Source organism: Macrotis lagotis, chromosome 4 (assembly GCF_037893015.1).
Source record: "Macrotis lagotis isolate mMagLag1 chromosome 4, bilby.v1.9.chrom.fasta, whole genome shotgun sequence".
Taxonomy (NCBI): domain Eukaryota; kingdom Metazoa; phylum Chordata; class Mammalia; order Peramelemorphia; family Peramelidae; genus Macrotis; species Macrotis lagotis.
Window position 1 is genome coordinate 19,521,211 of NC_133661.1, and position 16,357 is coordinate 19,537,567.

A 16,357-nucleotide genomic window follows, 5' to 3' on the forward strand; every position below is an offset into this window, starting at 1 on the left:
CCTTTGCCTGCTTCTCTCCTCTCTTAGACACTGCTGATATGCCTTTTCTTGTCTAGGATCCCCAGCGGGCAGGAATAAAGAGACCCAGAACAAGCCCTAACTCTCCTTTTTTTCCTTCCTTCTTAGCCAACCATGGCTTTTTCCTTCTCTTCTTGGCTCATTTTACTCATTTTGGGGGGAACTTCTCATCATTTCTTGTGTGACTATCCTACTTCATGCTTTGACTCTACCTCAAGATGGAACCAATTCTTGAGATTGCTGGTTTCTGGCTTTAAAATAATAACAACATTCCTACAAATGTGATAAAGTTCAAAACCAAAACACCTTTTCTTGCAGGGACCCCATCATGTCTATATTTTTCATTGTCACCTTTGACGAGCGCACCCTCTCTTACACAGACTGGGTTCAGTCCTGGGGTAGTCTGATCCCAAAACAAGACGATACAACTTTTCGCAATCGCTGTGACTTAACGTCTACACACAAGAGTAAACTATAGGGAAAAATCTTAGAAACAAAGGTTCCATAAAAGCTCATATCTCAGATGTTTCCAAAATGGATGAACAGATCCTCCTTTTAGATAAGTTACTTAATGTAAAAGTAATCCATATCATGTATAAGATTGCTATTTTTTTTTACTTGACCATCAGGAAGATACAGGGCCTCCCAAAATGTGGCTATTAGTGTTTAAAGCTGCTATAAGCTTGTGACCACCTTATATTTAACACCCAACAGACTCAACAGTACACATTAACCAAGACTTAAATCCTGGTACACTTTGTAAAATTGTTAAATAGGCATTTCACTTATATCTTACCCTATTGAGACTTACATTATTGACGAGCTCATGAGTCTAGCTCTCCCAATCAGTCAGTCATGACCTTGTCAACAGAGTCTTGCTATTTTCTCTTCCAAGGTGCTGCTATGGAAATCACCTCCTGCTGGCCAATCCTTGAATCCAGAATTCCAGACTTCTTTTTATAATTAATTAATTTTTCCAATTACTGTATATGTAAAGTTAAGTTCCATTCTTTCTTTTCTAAAATGCACTGAATATGGGATTTTATTGATGCTAACAATAAAGAACTCTAGGCTTCTCCCACCTACTATATGGATCTTTGGGTCGAGGATGTGAATGGGGTATGGGATCCTCAGTAGAGGAACACAGATTAGGGATGTGGAATCCCCAAGGGTGGAACTCCTTTTTTGTCTGGAGATGAAAATCCAACCATGGCTTTCTACTTAACTCCTTGGGACCATATTGACCATGAGGTCAGCTACATGGTTGGTATAATTGCTTGTCATACCAGGAAATGAGTTTGACAAAGTGATCATTGAAGGCAATGCTGGTACCAGCATCTAAGGTAGAAGAATGGGTGTTGTTAGTCACAGGATACAACCTGGTCATTTGGGTGACCCAGGGTGCCCTTCAGGTGACCCCAGGTACCCACTGTTTGCTTCACCACTCACTTGATATCATCATATTTGGCAGGTTTCTCCATAGAGAAAGTCAGATCTGCCACAGGTACTTTGGGAGTAGGAACAAGGAAGGCCATTCCTAGGAGCTTCCCATTCAGCTCAAGTATGACTGTGCCCACTGCCTTAACAGGTCGTCACAATAGCCAACCTGATAGGTGTGAGCCCTCAGGACCTTAAGACTTCTTGATCTCTCAAAGGCGCCACTGATCTCAGCATATCTGGCCTATTCTCTGTGATCAGGGAAAGACACATAAACCAGTAGAGGAAGCCAGGGATTGGAAGTCTAATGTGAGGTTTGCCTAGTCTGGGATCTTTTCTTACTTCCAAGTACTTGTAGCTACCAGAACTGTATCAAAGAACAGGGTAGTCTGGAAGGAAGGAGGGAGAGAAGTCAAGTCCTTCAGCAAGTGGCTAGAACAACTGTTGCCCATAGGAAGTGACCCATCCCCACACATGCTACCATATTGATATACCCATTTTGCAGATAAAGAGAATGAACTGGGAAGCTAGGTGCTGCTGTAGATAGAGCACCAGTCCTGGAGTCAGGAGGACCTGAGTTCAAATCCAACCTCAATTGCGTAATAATTACCTAGCTGTGTGACCTTGGGTAAGTCACTTAACTCCATTGCCTTGTCAAAAAAAAATAAAAAGAAAATGAACCTGTTCTTCTCAAGGTTAGACCTCACCACCTATTTGTAAACACTCTCCAATCCTTCCCCAAATTCCTTTGCAATTTTTTTTTGTATTTGCTTGTCAATACTCTTGGATTTTTTTTTGAATAGGTTAAAAAAAGTTATTCTTTGTCTCATTTCTTTCTTTCTTCATGGAATGGGTGTTGCCTCAGTCAAACTGAGACTTGGGAAAGACCTAACTTAAAAAGGTCAAGGTTTCCTTTGCATTGAGGACAATCTCCAGGCTTCCTGATCCATATCTGACTACTACAACCCTTCCTCCCTCACAGCCAGTTCACTTGCTGTCATGGCATCACCTCCCCAAGGTGTCAGTCCATTTCCAGAAAGAAGGAATAAGAACTTCAACCTCCCAAGGGACTGTATTCCTTGAGGTCAGAGATTGTGGCCTTTGATTTAAGTGCTTACCTCTCATTTACACGGCCCTTCAGGATTTGCAAAGCGCCTTACCAATATTTGGAGTGTACTAGGTGGCTCAGTGATTAAGTCTGCAGTCAAGAAGACCTGGGATCAAATCTGACCTCAGACACTTAGTAGTTGTATGACCCTGGGCAAGTCACTTAACCCCATTTGCCTCAGTTCCTTCATCTATAAAATGGGCTGGAGAAGGAAATGACAAACCACTTCAGAATTCCAAATGGAGTTTTGAAAAGTTAGACACAACAGAAAAACAACTGGATGCCAACAACAACAACAAATTACAAATATTATCTCACTGATCTTCACAACAACCCTGCGAGATAGGCGCTCTTATTTTCCTCATTTTCTGTAAGAGGAAACTGAGGCAGACAGAAGTTAAGTGACTTGCTCAGGGTCACATGTCTAGTAAATGTTTGAAGTCAGATTTGGACTCAGCTCTTATTGACTCTGGGGCCTTAATAAATATTTGATTGATCCCATAACTTTCAGACCCAATTCCATCTCTTTACTCTTCACCAGAAGTTAATACGATTTCTGGTTCATCCTTTCAATGGAATGTCACAGGAGGAAAATGATCAAATGTGTTGGTGATCTCATTAATTTAGAAATTTCTTCTAATGCTATGTATCACAGGCCATCCATGGTTGGAAGGGGCCTCACCAGGGGAAGTCTTTTTCATATCTGACCACAAATTCATCAAGGAAGTCCACCTAAAATGGACTTGCTTTCTTCTCACATTATCAGAATACCAGAGGATCATTTTGTGAATCACCCCTCACCCTAGCCAGATGACCAAACTACCATCTCCACCAATCATACAATTTCCTTGATAGCATGTTTTCCTTCCTGTTCATTGAACACCCTACCCATTCTCTGATGTTGCCTCTTACTCCTCTCATGAACCTCTCCATGTTTTTTTGGACCGATACTTAATCTTAATTCATTAGAGACTGCTGAGTTCCATTTCTTGCTGCCGTACAGCAAGACCAGTAGGATGTAAGTTTTAAAATGATGGATTCTTTATGGGAGTCAAGGAATAGGTCCAATTCGTTGTCCATCTTCTGATGGACAGACTCTATGGGTCATGTCTCCAAATTTCTTTCAGTTTATGTATTTGTCCTTTGTGCTAAGTCATCTGTGAATGATATGACCTCAGTGACCATTTGTAAGGGGAAGCTCTGGACCGGGGCCACCCATGAAGGTCATATGACCTGGGCCGTGAGACCCCTGGAAGTCTGAACCTGCCTTGTAAGGTATCTTATAGGGTACTGGGACGGCTTCGCTAACAGGATGTGGCTCCGCCCATGGGTTGGAACTTGGGAGGAGCATGTACCCCGGGAAGAAAGGGTTACTGGATAAAAAAAGAGCGCTGTGCAAAAGTTCGGGGGGCCATTTTCTGCTGTTCATGAATAAAGATGCTGCTGTTGTAAACCAGGCTCGTGTGTGGCTGTGAACTTCCTTCCCATCCCCCAGGGCGGAAGCCGGAGTGCACCCGAAGACCTCGGAGAGAGGTAAGCCCGCGGCTAGGCTCATTCTCAAGGCAGTAGCAGGTGCTTGGGTGCACGTTTCAAATGTGCATGTTTCAACCATTGTATCCCTAATCACTGGTTTCCTGTTCTTCAAGATTTGAGCAATTTTAAGTAGAAGAGTATCATATCTAATGGTTGCTTTCCACTGCTAAACTTTGAACCTTTTTCATTTCTTGATCCTGAACCACATTTTCTAAGAATCATTGTTATTCTTTCCTGAATTCACTTTCATAGTATAGTAATCCAGGATCAAGAGATATGTTGATATTTTGAAGGACCTTATAGTCTTTCATAGAGCCTCTCCAGTTTATCTTCCATTATATATAGATAGGTGGCTCATCTGTTGCCATTTTCATCTCTAACCAAGAATCCCAAATGATCTTTGGGTACATGATGAAGGCAACTGCTATAGCCTATGCATTTATTCAACTCTTCAAAGAGTACTCACAAGATGTCTTTATTTAGTTGCAATTTCTTTTGTCTTCTGGCTTATTTTACAATAGAAGTATTAATATGAATGTAGTTTATTTCTTCTAATAGAACAGCTTATCGATGATCATTGAACAAAGATCACATGTTAAGAGAAATCTATTAATCATAGCTAGAATTTATTTAGGTCCTACAATGTGTCAGAGACTCTGCCAAACATTCTACAAATATTATTTTATTCTTACAAAAAGATATAGGGGGTCAGTGATTTGCCTAAGAACATACAGATAAAAAGTGTTTGAGAACTATCTCACTCTATCCTCTGCAGCAGCCTATATTAATGTTTGCTCTGACGTAAGTGGTATAAGATTCTTAAATACTGGAGTATTTGCTTGAAGTATTGCCATTTCCTTCTCTAGCTCATTTTGCAGATGAGAAAACTGAGGTAAACAGGGTTAAATGACTTACCCAGGATCACAAAGCTGTAAGTGTCTGAGCTCAGATTTGAACTTAAGGCCTCAGGGTCAGCACTCTATCCATTATGATACTAGCAAGAGGCAGCTAGATGGTGCAGGAGATAGTGTTGGTCCTAAAATCAGGAGAACCTGACTTCAAATCAAACCCCAGAAACTTACTAGCTGTGTGACCTAGGGCAAGTCATTTAAAGTCCTGTTTGCCTCACATTGAATGCTATCTCCATTCAACTGGCCACTGGACCCAGATGGCTCTGGAGGAGAAAGTGAGCCTGATGACTTAGCATAGCCCCCTTCATTCAAATCCAATTCTTGTACACATCAGGTTACTACTTCCCTGATGTCATAGTTTCCTTCAAGAATGAAGGACATCAAAAAAAAAAAAGGACATCAGGGTGGCTAGGTGGTACAGTGGATAGAGCGCCTGCCCTGGAGTCAGGAGTACCTGAATTCAAATCTGGCCTCAGATACTTAATAATTACCTAGCTGTGTGGCCTTGGGCAAGTCACTTAACCCCATTGCCTTGCAAAAACTAAAAAAAAGAAAAAGAATGAAGGACATCTCTTCAATTGGGGAATGGCTTAACAAACTGTGGTATATGTATGTCATGGAACACTACTGTTCTATTAGAAACCAGGAGGGATGGGAATTCAGGGAAGCCTGGAAAGATTTGCACAAACTGATGCTGAGCGAGATGAACAGAACCAGAAAGAAGAACATTGTGCACCCCAACAGCAACATGGGGGTGATGACCAACCTTGCTTGACTTGCTCATCCCTTCAGTGCAACACCCAGGGACAATTTTGGGCCCTCTGAGATGGAAAATACCATCTGTATCCAGGGAAAGAATTGTGGACTTTAAACAAAGACCAAAGACTATTATCGTCAAGTTATGAAAAAAACATTACATTATTATGTAATTTTACTATCTCATACTTTATTTTTCTTCCTTAAGGATATGATTTCTCTGTCATCACACTCAACTGAGATCAATGTATAATATGGAACCAATATAAACACTAATAGAATGCCTTCTGTGGGGGTGGAGGGAGGGAAGCAAGAATGGGGGAAATAAATAAAATCTTAAAAAAAAAGAATGAAGGACCATCATCATCATCATCATCATTATTATTATCATAAGATTCTTAGCATCTTCTGCCCCCTTTTCTGCCATTCTGCTACCATCACCAGGCAGTGGAAGTGGACATAAAGAAAACACTTTGTCCTTGTAACTATTTAATGGGTAATTATGTAAAAAACCAACAAAACCAACAACAAAAAACCCCAAACCACAACAACCCACATGGTCCCAACTTTCTAATGTTGAACCTCTTCACCTGAAATTCTTAAGTAAGCCTTTTAAACAGTATTCAGCTCATTACTGGGACCAAACTTGGGATCTTTGTAGCTTATGGGAATCCATCACTTTACTGATGTTATGGTCTTCCATACCAAAGGACAACAGCATCCACTACTTACTAAGATCCCATGATCTTCAGGCTCTTTTGTAGGTTGGGCACGAATAATCTGTATGAATATTTAGAGTGGAGATTTCTCTAAATTTGCATAGCTCATGCTTCTTTTGAACTACTGCAATTCTGCTTTGCTCATAGAACATAGCACCTCTTCTTTGATGTGGGTATGATGAGTAATCCTGTGGCAATGTCTCCCATGTCTTACAATCAATTCCAAAATTCTTCAGAGACCTTGAGAATGTCCTTGAATCACATCTTCTGACCTCCATGTGAGTTGGTTTGTGGGAGATCTTCATAAAAGTCTTCTAGGCAAATGTATGTTTAATATTCAAAACATGCGGCCATCAGAGCTGTGCTCTCCATAGTAATGTTTGAATACTTGGCAATTGAAATGGAAAAAGGACCTCAGTGTCTGATATCTTCTCCTGCTAGGTGACCTTCAGAATCTTCCTAAGACAATTCAAATGGAAATAGTTCAGTTTGCTAGCATGTCTGGTAGACTGTCCAGATTTCATAAGCATACAGCAGTGAGATAGCACAATAACTCTATAGACCTTCAGTTTCACAAGGAACCTAATACTTTTTCTCTCCTATACTTTCCTTCAGAGCCTCCAAACACTGATCTATCTCTGGAAAGGCTGGCATCAGCCTCATCATCTATGTGTATATCCTTGGGAAGTGTACTGCCAAGGTAATTGAATTCATTAAAGCATTCAATTTATATACCATTTGCCATAACAAATAGTTCCATATATGGATGGTGTTTTGCTGGTTGGTGGGGAGCCTCTGGGTTTTTTTGGTCTTAACTGTCAGACCAAAATTAATATACGTGTCAGAGAATTAGTTTGTCTCCTGTTTTGTCTTAGCTCAGAGGTTAAACACAAACAACCTCTAATCCTAACCTGAGAACAAAAAGTTGCTCACCAACTGTCCCTCCACTTTAGTCTCAGCTTGTAGCTGTGTTTAGTCTGGTTATAAATATAGAATTTGTATAAGATTGCTTTCTGTCAGGGGGAGGGGGAAGGGAGAGAAGGAGGAAAATTGTAAAACTCAAAACCTTGTTAAAAAAATAATTGGTAAAAACTACCATCGCATGTGGTTGGAAAAAACAAATAAATACAATATTTTTTTTTCTTTTAGGTTTTTGCAAGGCAATGGGGTTAAGTGGTTTGCCCAAGGCTACCCAGCTAGGTAATTATTAAGTGTCTGAGGCTGGATTTGAACTCAGGTACTCCTGACTCTAGGGCAGGTGCTCTATCCACTGACACCTAGCTGCCCCAAAATATTTTTTTAAAAGGAAAATATGCTAAAAACCATGGATCCAACTTGACTCCATTGGTGACTGGAAAATCCTGAGAGCATTGTCCATTATCCAGAGCGTTATATGAATACAAATATAAAGACAGTGCCTTCCATCAAGGATATTATTTCCTTTTTAATTAACTCAAATTCATTATATTTTCAAATCCAAACTCTCTTTCTTCCACCTCCCTCTTCCCCCCACTGAGAAAGCAAGAAAAACAAAACTTGTTATAAACATGACTAATCAAGCAAAACAAATTTCTACATTGACTATGTAAAAAAAAAACACACCAAACACATCAACAAATGTCGGTCACATGCCTCAATCTACCCACAGTTCGTCACTTCTATCTTAGTTTCTAAATCTTTCACAGTTTGTTTTAATGAAGTTAATATTATTGTATAAATTATTCCCCTGGTTCACTTTATAATAGTTCATACAAATTTTCCCAGGTTTCTCTGAAATTCTACCCTTCAACATTTCTTTTGGGTGTGTGTGTGTGTGTGTGTGTGTGTGTGTGTGTGTGTGTGTGTGTGCGCACAAGGTAATGGGGTTAAGTGACTTGCCCAAGGTCACACAGCTAGGTCATTAATAATTGTCTGAGCTCAGATTTGAACTCAGGTCCTCCTGATTCCAGGATGGGTACTCTATCCACTGCACCACCTAGCCACCCCCCCAACACTTCTTATAAAACAATAGTATTGCGTCACATTCGTATATACCATAGCTTTTTTAGTCATTCCCCAATTGATAGTCACCTCCTTGGTTTCCAATTCTTTATCTCCATGAAAAGAACTGCTATAAATATCTTTTACATTATGAGTCCTTTTCCTCTTTAATTTTTGATAAAGAGATATATAATGGTATTTCTGAGTCAAAGGGTATACAAGTTTAATGTATTTTTTCAGCAAAGTTCCAGATTGCTTTCCAGTAACTGGACTAGTTCATAGCGTTGCTAACAGTGTGTTAATTAATATGACCTGTTCCCGACTCCAGTACTTGTCATTTTTCTTTTTTGTCAATTTTTCCAATTTGCTGCTTGTAAAGTAATAACTCAGAGTTTCAACTTGCATTTCTCTGATTATTAACGAGAAAGAATTTTAAAATATATATTCATGGATTGGATATACTCTTCTGAAAGCCACCTATTCCTATCATTTATCAGTTGGGAATAATAGCTTTTATTCTTACACATTTGACTCAATTCCCTATATATCTTGGAAATGAAACTTTTGTCAATGAATTTCATTTTCCCCACCCACAGATTTCTTTCTCTTCTAATTGTAGCACAACTGGGTCTTTTGTGCAAAAGCTTTTTTAATTTAATGTAATCAAAATGGTATCTTTTACTTCCTGTGACACTCTCTGTCTCTTATTTGGTCATGAACTTTTTCCCTGTCCATAGATCTAACAGGTAATTTCTTCTGTGCTTTTCTAATTTGTTTATGGCGTCAACTTTTATGTTTAAATCATGTTCCCATTTTGAGTTTATCTTGATATATGATGTGAGATGCTGCTCTGCACCTACTTTCTGCCAGACTACTTTCCAGTTTTCCCCATAGCTTTTGTCAATTATTACCCCAAGCTAGGATCTTAGAGCCTCTCAAATATTAGGCTGCTATATTCATTCACTTCTGTCTATTTGATTCCACTGATCAACTTATTTTTTTTACCTATCAAATTGTTTAGATAATTGGAAGCTTATAAATTAATTTGAAAATGTTATTTATTGCTAGGTGCCCTGCCTATTGTATAACAAGTTTTATACTAGGAGCTTGGGGCCCAAAGACAAATGGTAGCTTAGAGGTCACAGGCTGTTAGACTTTCAGAATTTGTAGGAGGTCCATTAGTTACCTAGGTCAACTCATTTCTGAAACCTAACAATGGGAGGAAGAATCCCTCCTGAGAACAGGGCAGAAGAAGGCCATGAGAGGCAAGACAGCCAAATGGCCTGAGTTAGAAAGGGAATTGAAGCAATGGATTAGAGAGCCAAGGGTCATTGGAATTCCTGTGTCCACAAAGATGGTTCAGCAGGAGGCCAGAAGAATGGCTGGTGAAAAAGAAGTGACTGATTTCAAAGATGCTTCAGGTTCATGAAACGGAATGGACTGAGCATGCATCCACACCCCAGACTAGCCCAGGGAGTGTTTGTGGTCAACCCCAGAGCAGAGCACAGGCAGGGAGAGCAGGCAGAGCCTCTCCTAAGACAGTGATTGGTCATCAAACACAGATGAGGACAAGCTCATGGATGGGAGTTTTGACAGTGATGAGGAGTTATATGAATTTGATGAATAAAACTTGAGTTCAATAACTTTATATAATACTTTTTTTTTCAAATTTCGGGCCCCAATAGGGGAGCGGCTAGGTGGCACAGTGGAAAGAGCACCGGCCCTGGAGTCAGGAGTACCTGAGTTCAATTCCGGCCTCAGACACTTAATAATTACCTAGCCGTGTGGCCTTGGGCAAGTCACTTAGCCCCCATTGCCTTGCAAAAAGAAAAACCTAAAAAAAATTTCAGGCCCCAAGATTAAGGTGTATCCTAAACATTTGGAAATATGATATCTCATAATTGATCATCTCTGCCTTTCTTAATACAATTAACCCCCCCCTTTTGCTGCCATATCACACTCTTCTTACTCATATGATTTTGCACTAAAATTTCCAGATTTTTTTTTCAAATGAACTGCTACCTCACCATTTATTCTCCCATCTTATATTTAGGAAGGTGATTTTTGGAGTCTACATGAGATTTTTTATTATGTGCATTGAGTTTCATTTTCCTTAAGTTGGTTAAATGTCTTGCTTATCGATTGATTCATTGATTTTAATTCCTGTCCTTCAGCTGTCCCTCCCAGCATTGTGTCATCTGCATACTGGGTGATCATGCCTCCATAGAAATCATCTATAAAAATGTTCAAAGCACAAGACTAACCTATGTTCACATCCGCCCTTTTACGAACACATCCTGACTGATTGTGTCATCATGGGCAAGATGCCACACCCTCTCAGGAGTCCTGGCATCTTTTTCAATTTATGTTACAGGTGAATCACTGGTTGATATAGATGGAGGGAATTTCCACACTAGGAATTTCCCACACTGATGAATCAATGAATAGGCTGAGAGCTGGAAGGGGCCTTAGAGTGTATTCAACCCAACCCCCTCATTTTACAGATGAAAAGACTAAGGTCTTTTCAGAGGAGGTGAGTCATTTGCCCAAGGTCACCCAGGCAGTAAATGATAGGAGCAGGCTGGAGAATCTTTGACCTGATGTCAAATCCAAGGCTCTTTTATCACTCCACCATGCTTTAATAAGTCTTTCCCTCATTCATTAAAAAAAAGAAGATGCTTGTGGCAGAGAATATTGTGTTTTTATCTTATTATATCCAACATTGAATACAGTGATAGACACATAGTAGGCACTCTATAAGGGAATTTATATAGTACCTACTATGTGCTTTTACAAACATCATCTCCTTAATAAATATTTGTTGAACTGATTGTAAAGACACTGTGCAAATTTACAATTTCATATTTTTCTATCACTGGTACCTGATATATAGGAGACACAATAATCTGTGACAATGTCCCTTCAATCAAACAATCGTTCAATGGGAAGGCAATCACTAATCAAAGACTATGTACCAGGAGGTACAGCTAAGTGGCACTGCAGTAGATGGAGGGCCAGACCTGGAGACAGGAAAAATTCATCTTCCTGAGTTCAAAAGCAGCCTCAGACTCTAAGTGTGAGACCCTGGGCAAATTATTTCAACTTGTTTGTCTTAGTTTCTTCATCTATAAAAATGACCTGGAGAAGGAAATGGTGAAACATTCCAATATCTTGGTCAAAAAAACCCCACATTGTAGTTTTGAAGAGTTGACTGGGGTTGAAAAGATTGAAAAAGAGCAACAAAATGTGGCAGACTGTGTAAAATTTTGAGAATGCAAATACAAAAGTGAGAGTCTCTTTTCTCTCCTTGAGAAATCCAGGATGTTCACAGAGAAGGTGAGATAGCAGGGTGAACTGGAAGATTTGGGTTCCTACTGTGCCTCAGACCCCTTGTGGATCTTTGTGTGACTGCAGGCAAGCCAGAACCTCTCAGAGCCTTAGTTTATTCAGGTATAAAATGAGGGGATTGGACCTCCTTCCTGTTTTGATTTGAAATCCTATGAAGTAAGTATAGAACAGAATATCATAAATGCAAATCAATTTGGGAATGAGTGGCACTAATAACTGAGTAAATCAGGAAAATCCTCCTAGTATATGGCTCTGGACTTGTTTGGAAGGGAGCTAGGATTTCCAGTATTTTCTAGATGAGGAAACTGAGGCTCAAGGAGGATTAGTCATTTGCCCAAGATCACACAGGTAATAAGCAGAGTCAAAAGTTGCATCTTTAGTTTCTGATTTCAAAATTCAGTGAGATATTTTGTTGTTTACTACCCAATTACTAACCTCATTTTCTCATAATTCTCCTGCATCATTCATTGTATCTTCACAAGAATGCTAATAAAAGGGACACAGGAATTTCTATTCATTTTTTTAAAAAATCTAGGACTTTCCTGTTGAAATCAAAGTTGTTATCTAAAATTCACATGCTGATACCTCCTTCTTTGGTCACTTTATGCCTCTAAGAATTAGCTCCCTATCAAGAAATTCAGTGCTGGTTTCCGTGGATATAACTTTCACTTCTCTAGAACTCAGAACTTTGTTCATGTACAGTTGGCATCTCTGGCTTGACCAAGAAGAGGTCATTGAAACTTCTGACCAGAACTCTGGCCACTGGCTGCTGGTTGGGGAGCCAACTTCCAACTCTGATAGCTCTGAGATAGATGCACTTGGAAGGTGGGGGGTGTTACTGGAAGAGGTGCCATTTATCAAGATAAGCTGAGATACCTAAATATCGACCTGTTAGTCCCTTTACAAAAGTTTAAGAAGATAAACCTTCCATAGTACATTATTTGACATCTCTCTAATGCACTAATTAATTTGGGTTGAATTTTGACCCCCTGACCAAACTGGAGCAAGCACCTGGTGGTAAGCATCTAGATACCCAGTGGGTTATCTTCCCTTTCCATTTTCCTTCCACTTTAATCTGGCAGGCACTACATATTCCATTGCATTATTGTAATATTGTATGTTAGATATCTGTTTTGAATCATGTTGTTTTACCATATGATCAACCACTATCACATAGAGATTTGTGTCTTACGGAAACTGTTTCCTTTAGGGGTTAGTATGGGAATTTTCATATACTAAGAGTTTGATAAAGATTTATTGCATTTAACTATAACCTTATGTATAATGGTGCACTTGGAAATGATAACTGCTAAGAGCAGGGGGAGGAATTTTAGCTATACTTTATATACCCTTCACTGCCCCTAGGTCGCTCTGCCTTGGACCATACTCTCCAGGAGGTTTTCTTGGCAAAGATAATGGAGTAGTTTGCCATTTCCTTCTCTAGTGAATTAAGGCAAACAGAGGTTAAGTGACTTGACCAGGGTCACCCAATTAGTAAGAGTCTGAGGCCAGATTGGAATTCAGGGTTTCCTGATTCCAGACTCAGTGTTCTATCCACTGAGCCATCTAGCTGCTAGCACAGAGTAGGTGGCACCTAAAATGTTTGGCTTGAATATATTGTGTATTGCGCTGTTTGTGGTGAATTGTACTAATGTTTAGAAGTTAGACAGCTACTTCTGGGGAATGTTAAAGAGAGGATTCCTGTTTGAGAGCAGCTTGGTCCACATGACTAAGGTAGCCTGCATGTTCTAATGACGGGAGTCATTAGAGTGTCATCTGACATTTAGTAACTGGTATGACTGGAGGCAAATCGTTTCTGGATTCTGGACCTCTGTCTTGCATCATCTGGAAGGGAAACATGAACTCCAAGGCCTTCATCAGCTCTGTTCCATTCTTGGAATTCTTGAGATTCTCCGATTCTGGGTCTTCAGCTGGAATGGTCTTTCAGCTTATTCAGTCTGGTCAAGGGGAGGTTGGGCGACCACTTGTCAGGGATGATAGAGAAGAGATTCTTGTCTACGTTGGAGTCAATATAATACATGCTATAGAAAGGGCCATGATCCTTAGCAATTTTCCATAATAACATGCTTGAAATTATTATGCTGGCTAGATTTATTAAGACATGGCTAGATGCAGCTAGCCAGGAAGCCCTGGATTCAAGGCTGGCCTCTGACTGGGTGACCATGGGGAAAGTCACTTCACTTTTCAGTTTGCTAGGTCACAGGTATAAAACATGTCAACCTCATGGCCCCATGTTTCCCACAAAACTTTGGAGTATAACCTGAACCAGATTAAAATGTGACTGGCGTATATTGAATACGAAAAATTATAAATACAATAAAACATAGGTAATGTTACATTTTAAGCCAGTTATATGCGGCCAAGCAGGAATCCTTATGTTACAGATCAATGGCCTCTGTTTCTCTCTTGAGTTTGACACTGCTGCTCCAGGTGACTTTTTAAAACTAAAAGTGCTGGGAAGGTGCCACCCTGCTGCACCTGGGAGTCTCCTAACCTTCCAGCTTCTTATACCAATGAAATCACAGTTCTTCTGTCTCTATCTTTCTCTATGACTCTCTGTGTCTCTGTCTCTCTCTCTCTCACCAGCTCGGTGGCACAGATGAGAGAGTACAGGACTTGGAGTATGGAATGGAAGACAAGTTCAAATCCTGCCTCATCAAAAACTTACTTCGCTGGTGACAGACTGAGCCTCAGTTTCATCATCTATAAAATGGAGATAAAAATAGAATCTTCCTCCCAGGGTTGCTGGTGAGGGCGAAATGAGATAATTATGTAAAATCTAAACGTGCTTGATAAATGCTCACAGTTCATCAGCAACATCTGGGCAAGGTTGATGCCTACAATTGCCATTTCTCTGTATTTCTGCAGGGGGGGCAGGGCGAGAGCAGGCCTGGGCTGTTCACATCAGACTGCCAAGGTTAAAGTCAAACAGTGCAGGAATTTCTTAGGAAGAGATGGCTGTGGCCTAGTGAAAGGGAGGGGTGGGGCGCGGGGATACAAAGTATGTTTGTTAAGGTTGGAGGATCCCCGGGGTGGGGGGCCCGGGACCCCGACTTCAAATCAGCCTTAGACTTTGGGTGATTTCGTTTACCTCGATCTCCTTCCCTGTAAAAGGATGGAAGGAAATGGCAAAGCGCTCCTGTATTTCTGTGGAGAAGCCCCCGTGGGGTCGGGTCCCCCGGACCACACTGCGCCCTGGGACGCGCGGTATCCCTCCCGCCCCGTAGGCCGGAGTCTACACGTGTATACATTGTAGCCCCTCGGTGGACACATTGTTTCCTCCCAGAGGTCTCGGTCGGGTCCCACCGGACCACGCTGCGCCCTGGGACACGTGGTATCCCTCCCGCCCCGTAGGCCGGAGTCTACACGTGTATACATTGTAACCCCTCGGTGGACACATTGTTTCCTCCCAGAGGTCTCGGTCGGGTCCCACCGGACCACGCTGCGCCCTGGGACACGTGGTATCCCTCCCGCCCCGTAGGCCGGAGTCTACACGTGTATACATTGTAGCCCCTCGGTGGACACATTGTTTCCTCCCAGAGGTCTCGGGCTCCCCGATTCCCAGCTCGGGCGCTGAGCCGCCCCCCGCCCGCCCCCATGCCGGCCAAGGGAGTCGAGAGCCCAGGCTGGAGGCCCGGCCCCGCCCGTCACTATGTCTCGGGATCTTGGAGATGCCCCTTCACGCTCGGCACCTCAGTCTCCCCATCTGGAAAATGGCCGGGGCGGCGTTCCTGGGCCGCGGCGGGACTACATCCCCCAGCGGGCCCCGCGGCGTCACGGGGCGTGGCGGGGGCGGGGCCGGGGAGGGCGCAGGCGCCTTCCCCGAAGCGGAAACAAAAGAGCCCGGGCCCGGGCGGCCGCGGCACTCTCCGGCAGGCTCGGCGGCCGGCTGCTTCGCGGCTCCCCGCTCTCCCCCGCTTCGCGGCTCCCCGCTCTCCCGCCCGCTTCGCGGCCCCCGCCCGCCGACGCAGGCACGCAGGACGCGCGCAGGCGCACCGGCGCCGCGCCTCGCTCGCACACGCAGGCACGCAGGGCTGTCCCGGGGCCGCGGGAGTCGCCGTCGCTCGGGAGGCCTCGGAGGCAGCGCCGCTCGGAGGCCGCTCGGAGGCCGCTCGGAGGCCGCGCCGCGCGGAGCCAGGGCCGCTCGGAGGCAGGGCCGGTGCGGGGGCCGCGCGGAGGCAGGGCCGGTGCGGGGGCCGCTCGGGGGCCGCTCGGAGGCCGCGCGCCTCCCACTCGCGCTCGGCGCTCGTCCACGCACGCCCCGCAGCCCCGGCCGCGGCGGCCCCACGCCCCGGACCATGGCGCTGAAGCGGATCCAGAAGGTGGGTGCCGCCTGCGCCCCTGCCCCCAGGGCGGGGCCCCCGGCCGGGCGGGGGGCGCGGGCCCGGGCCCCTCGTGGGCAGGGGGCAGGACCCGGAGGCCCGGGGGCGCCCGGCAACTTTGCTGTAAAGTTTGGGCCTTTGGGGCCCGCGCGAGGAGGCCCCCGGCACTGGGGAGCCGGCCGGCCCCGGGGCTGCCTGCCCGAG

The 16,357-nt window shown here is 43.2% G+C and overlaps 1 protein-coding gene and 1 long non-coding RNA gene across 2 annotated transcripts in view; both read left to right on the top strand.

The window, feature by feature from the left end:
- Positions 1-3,136: 3,136 nt before the first annotated feature.
- Positions 3,137-14,713, top strand: LOC141522986 (uncharacterized). Its single transcript, XR_012478285.1, has 3 exons — positions 3,137-4,096; positions 7,098-7,182; positions 14,418-14,713. It is a non-coding gene; the product is annotated as an uncharacterized LOC141522986 (long non-coding RNA).
- A 1,335-nt stretch (positions 14,714-16,048) lies between these two features.
- Positions 16,049-16,357, top strand: part of UBE2D1 (ubiquitin conjugating enzyme E2 D1) — a 36,110-nt gene continuing 35,801 nt past the window's right edge. Inside the window, exon 1 of the mRNA XM_074232281.1 lies at positions 16,049-16,153. Within this exon, the coding sequence (XP_074088382.1) occupies positions 16,130-16,153 (24 nt within the window). The 5' untranslated portion in view covers positions 16,049-16,129. The remainder of the gene's footprint in view (positions 16,154-16,357) is intronic.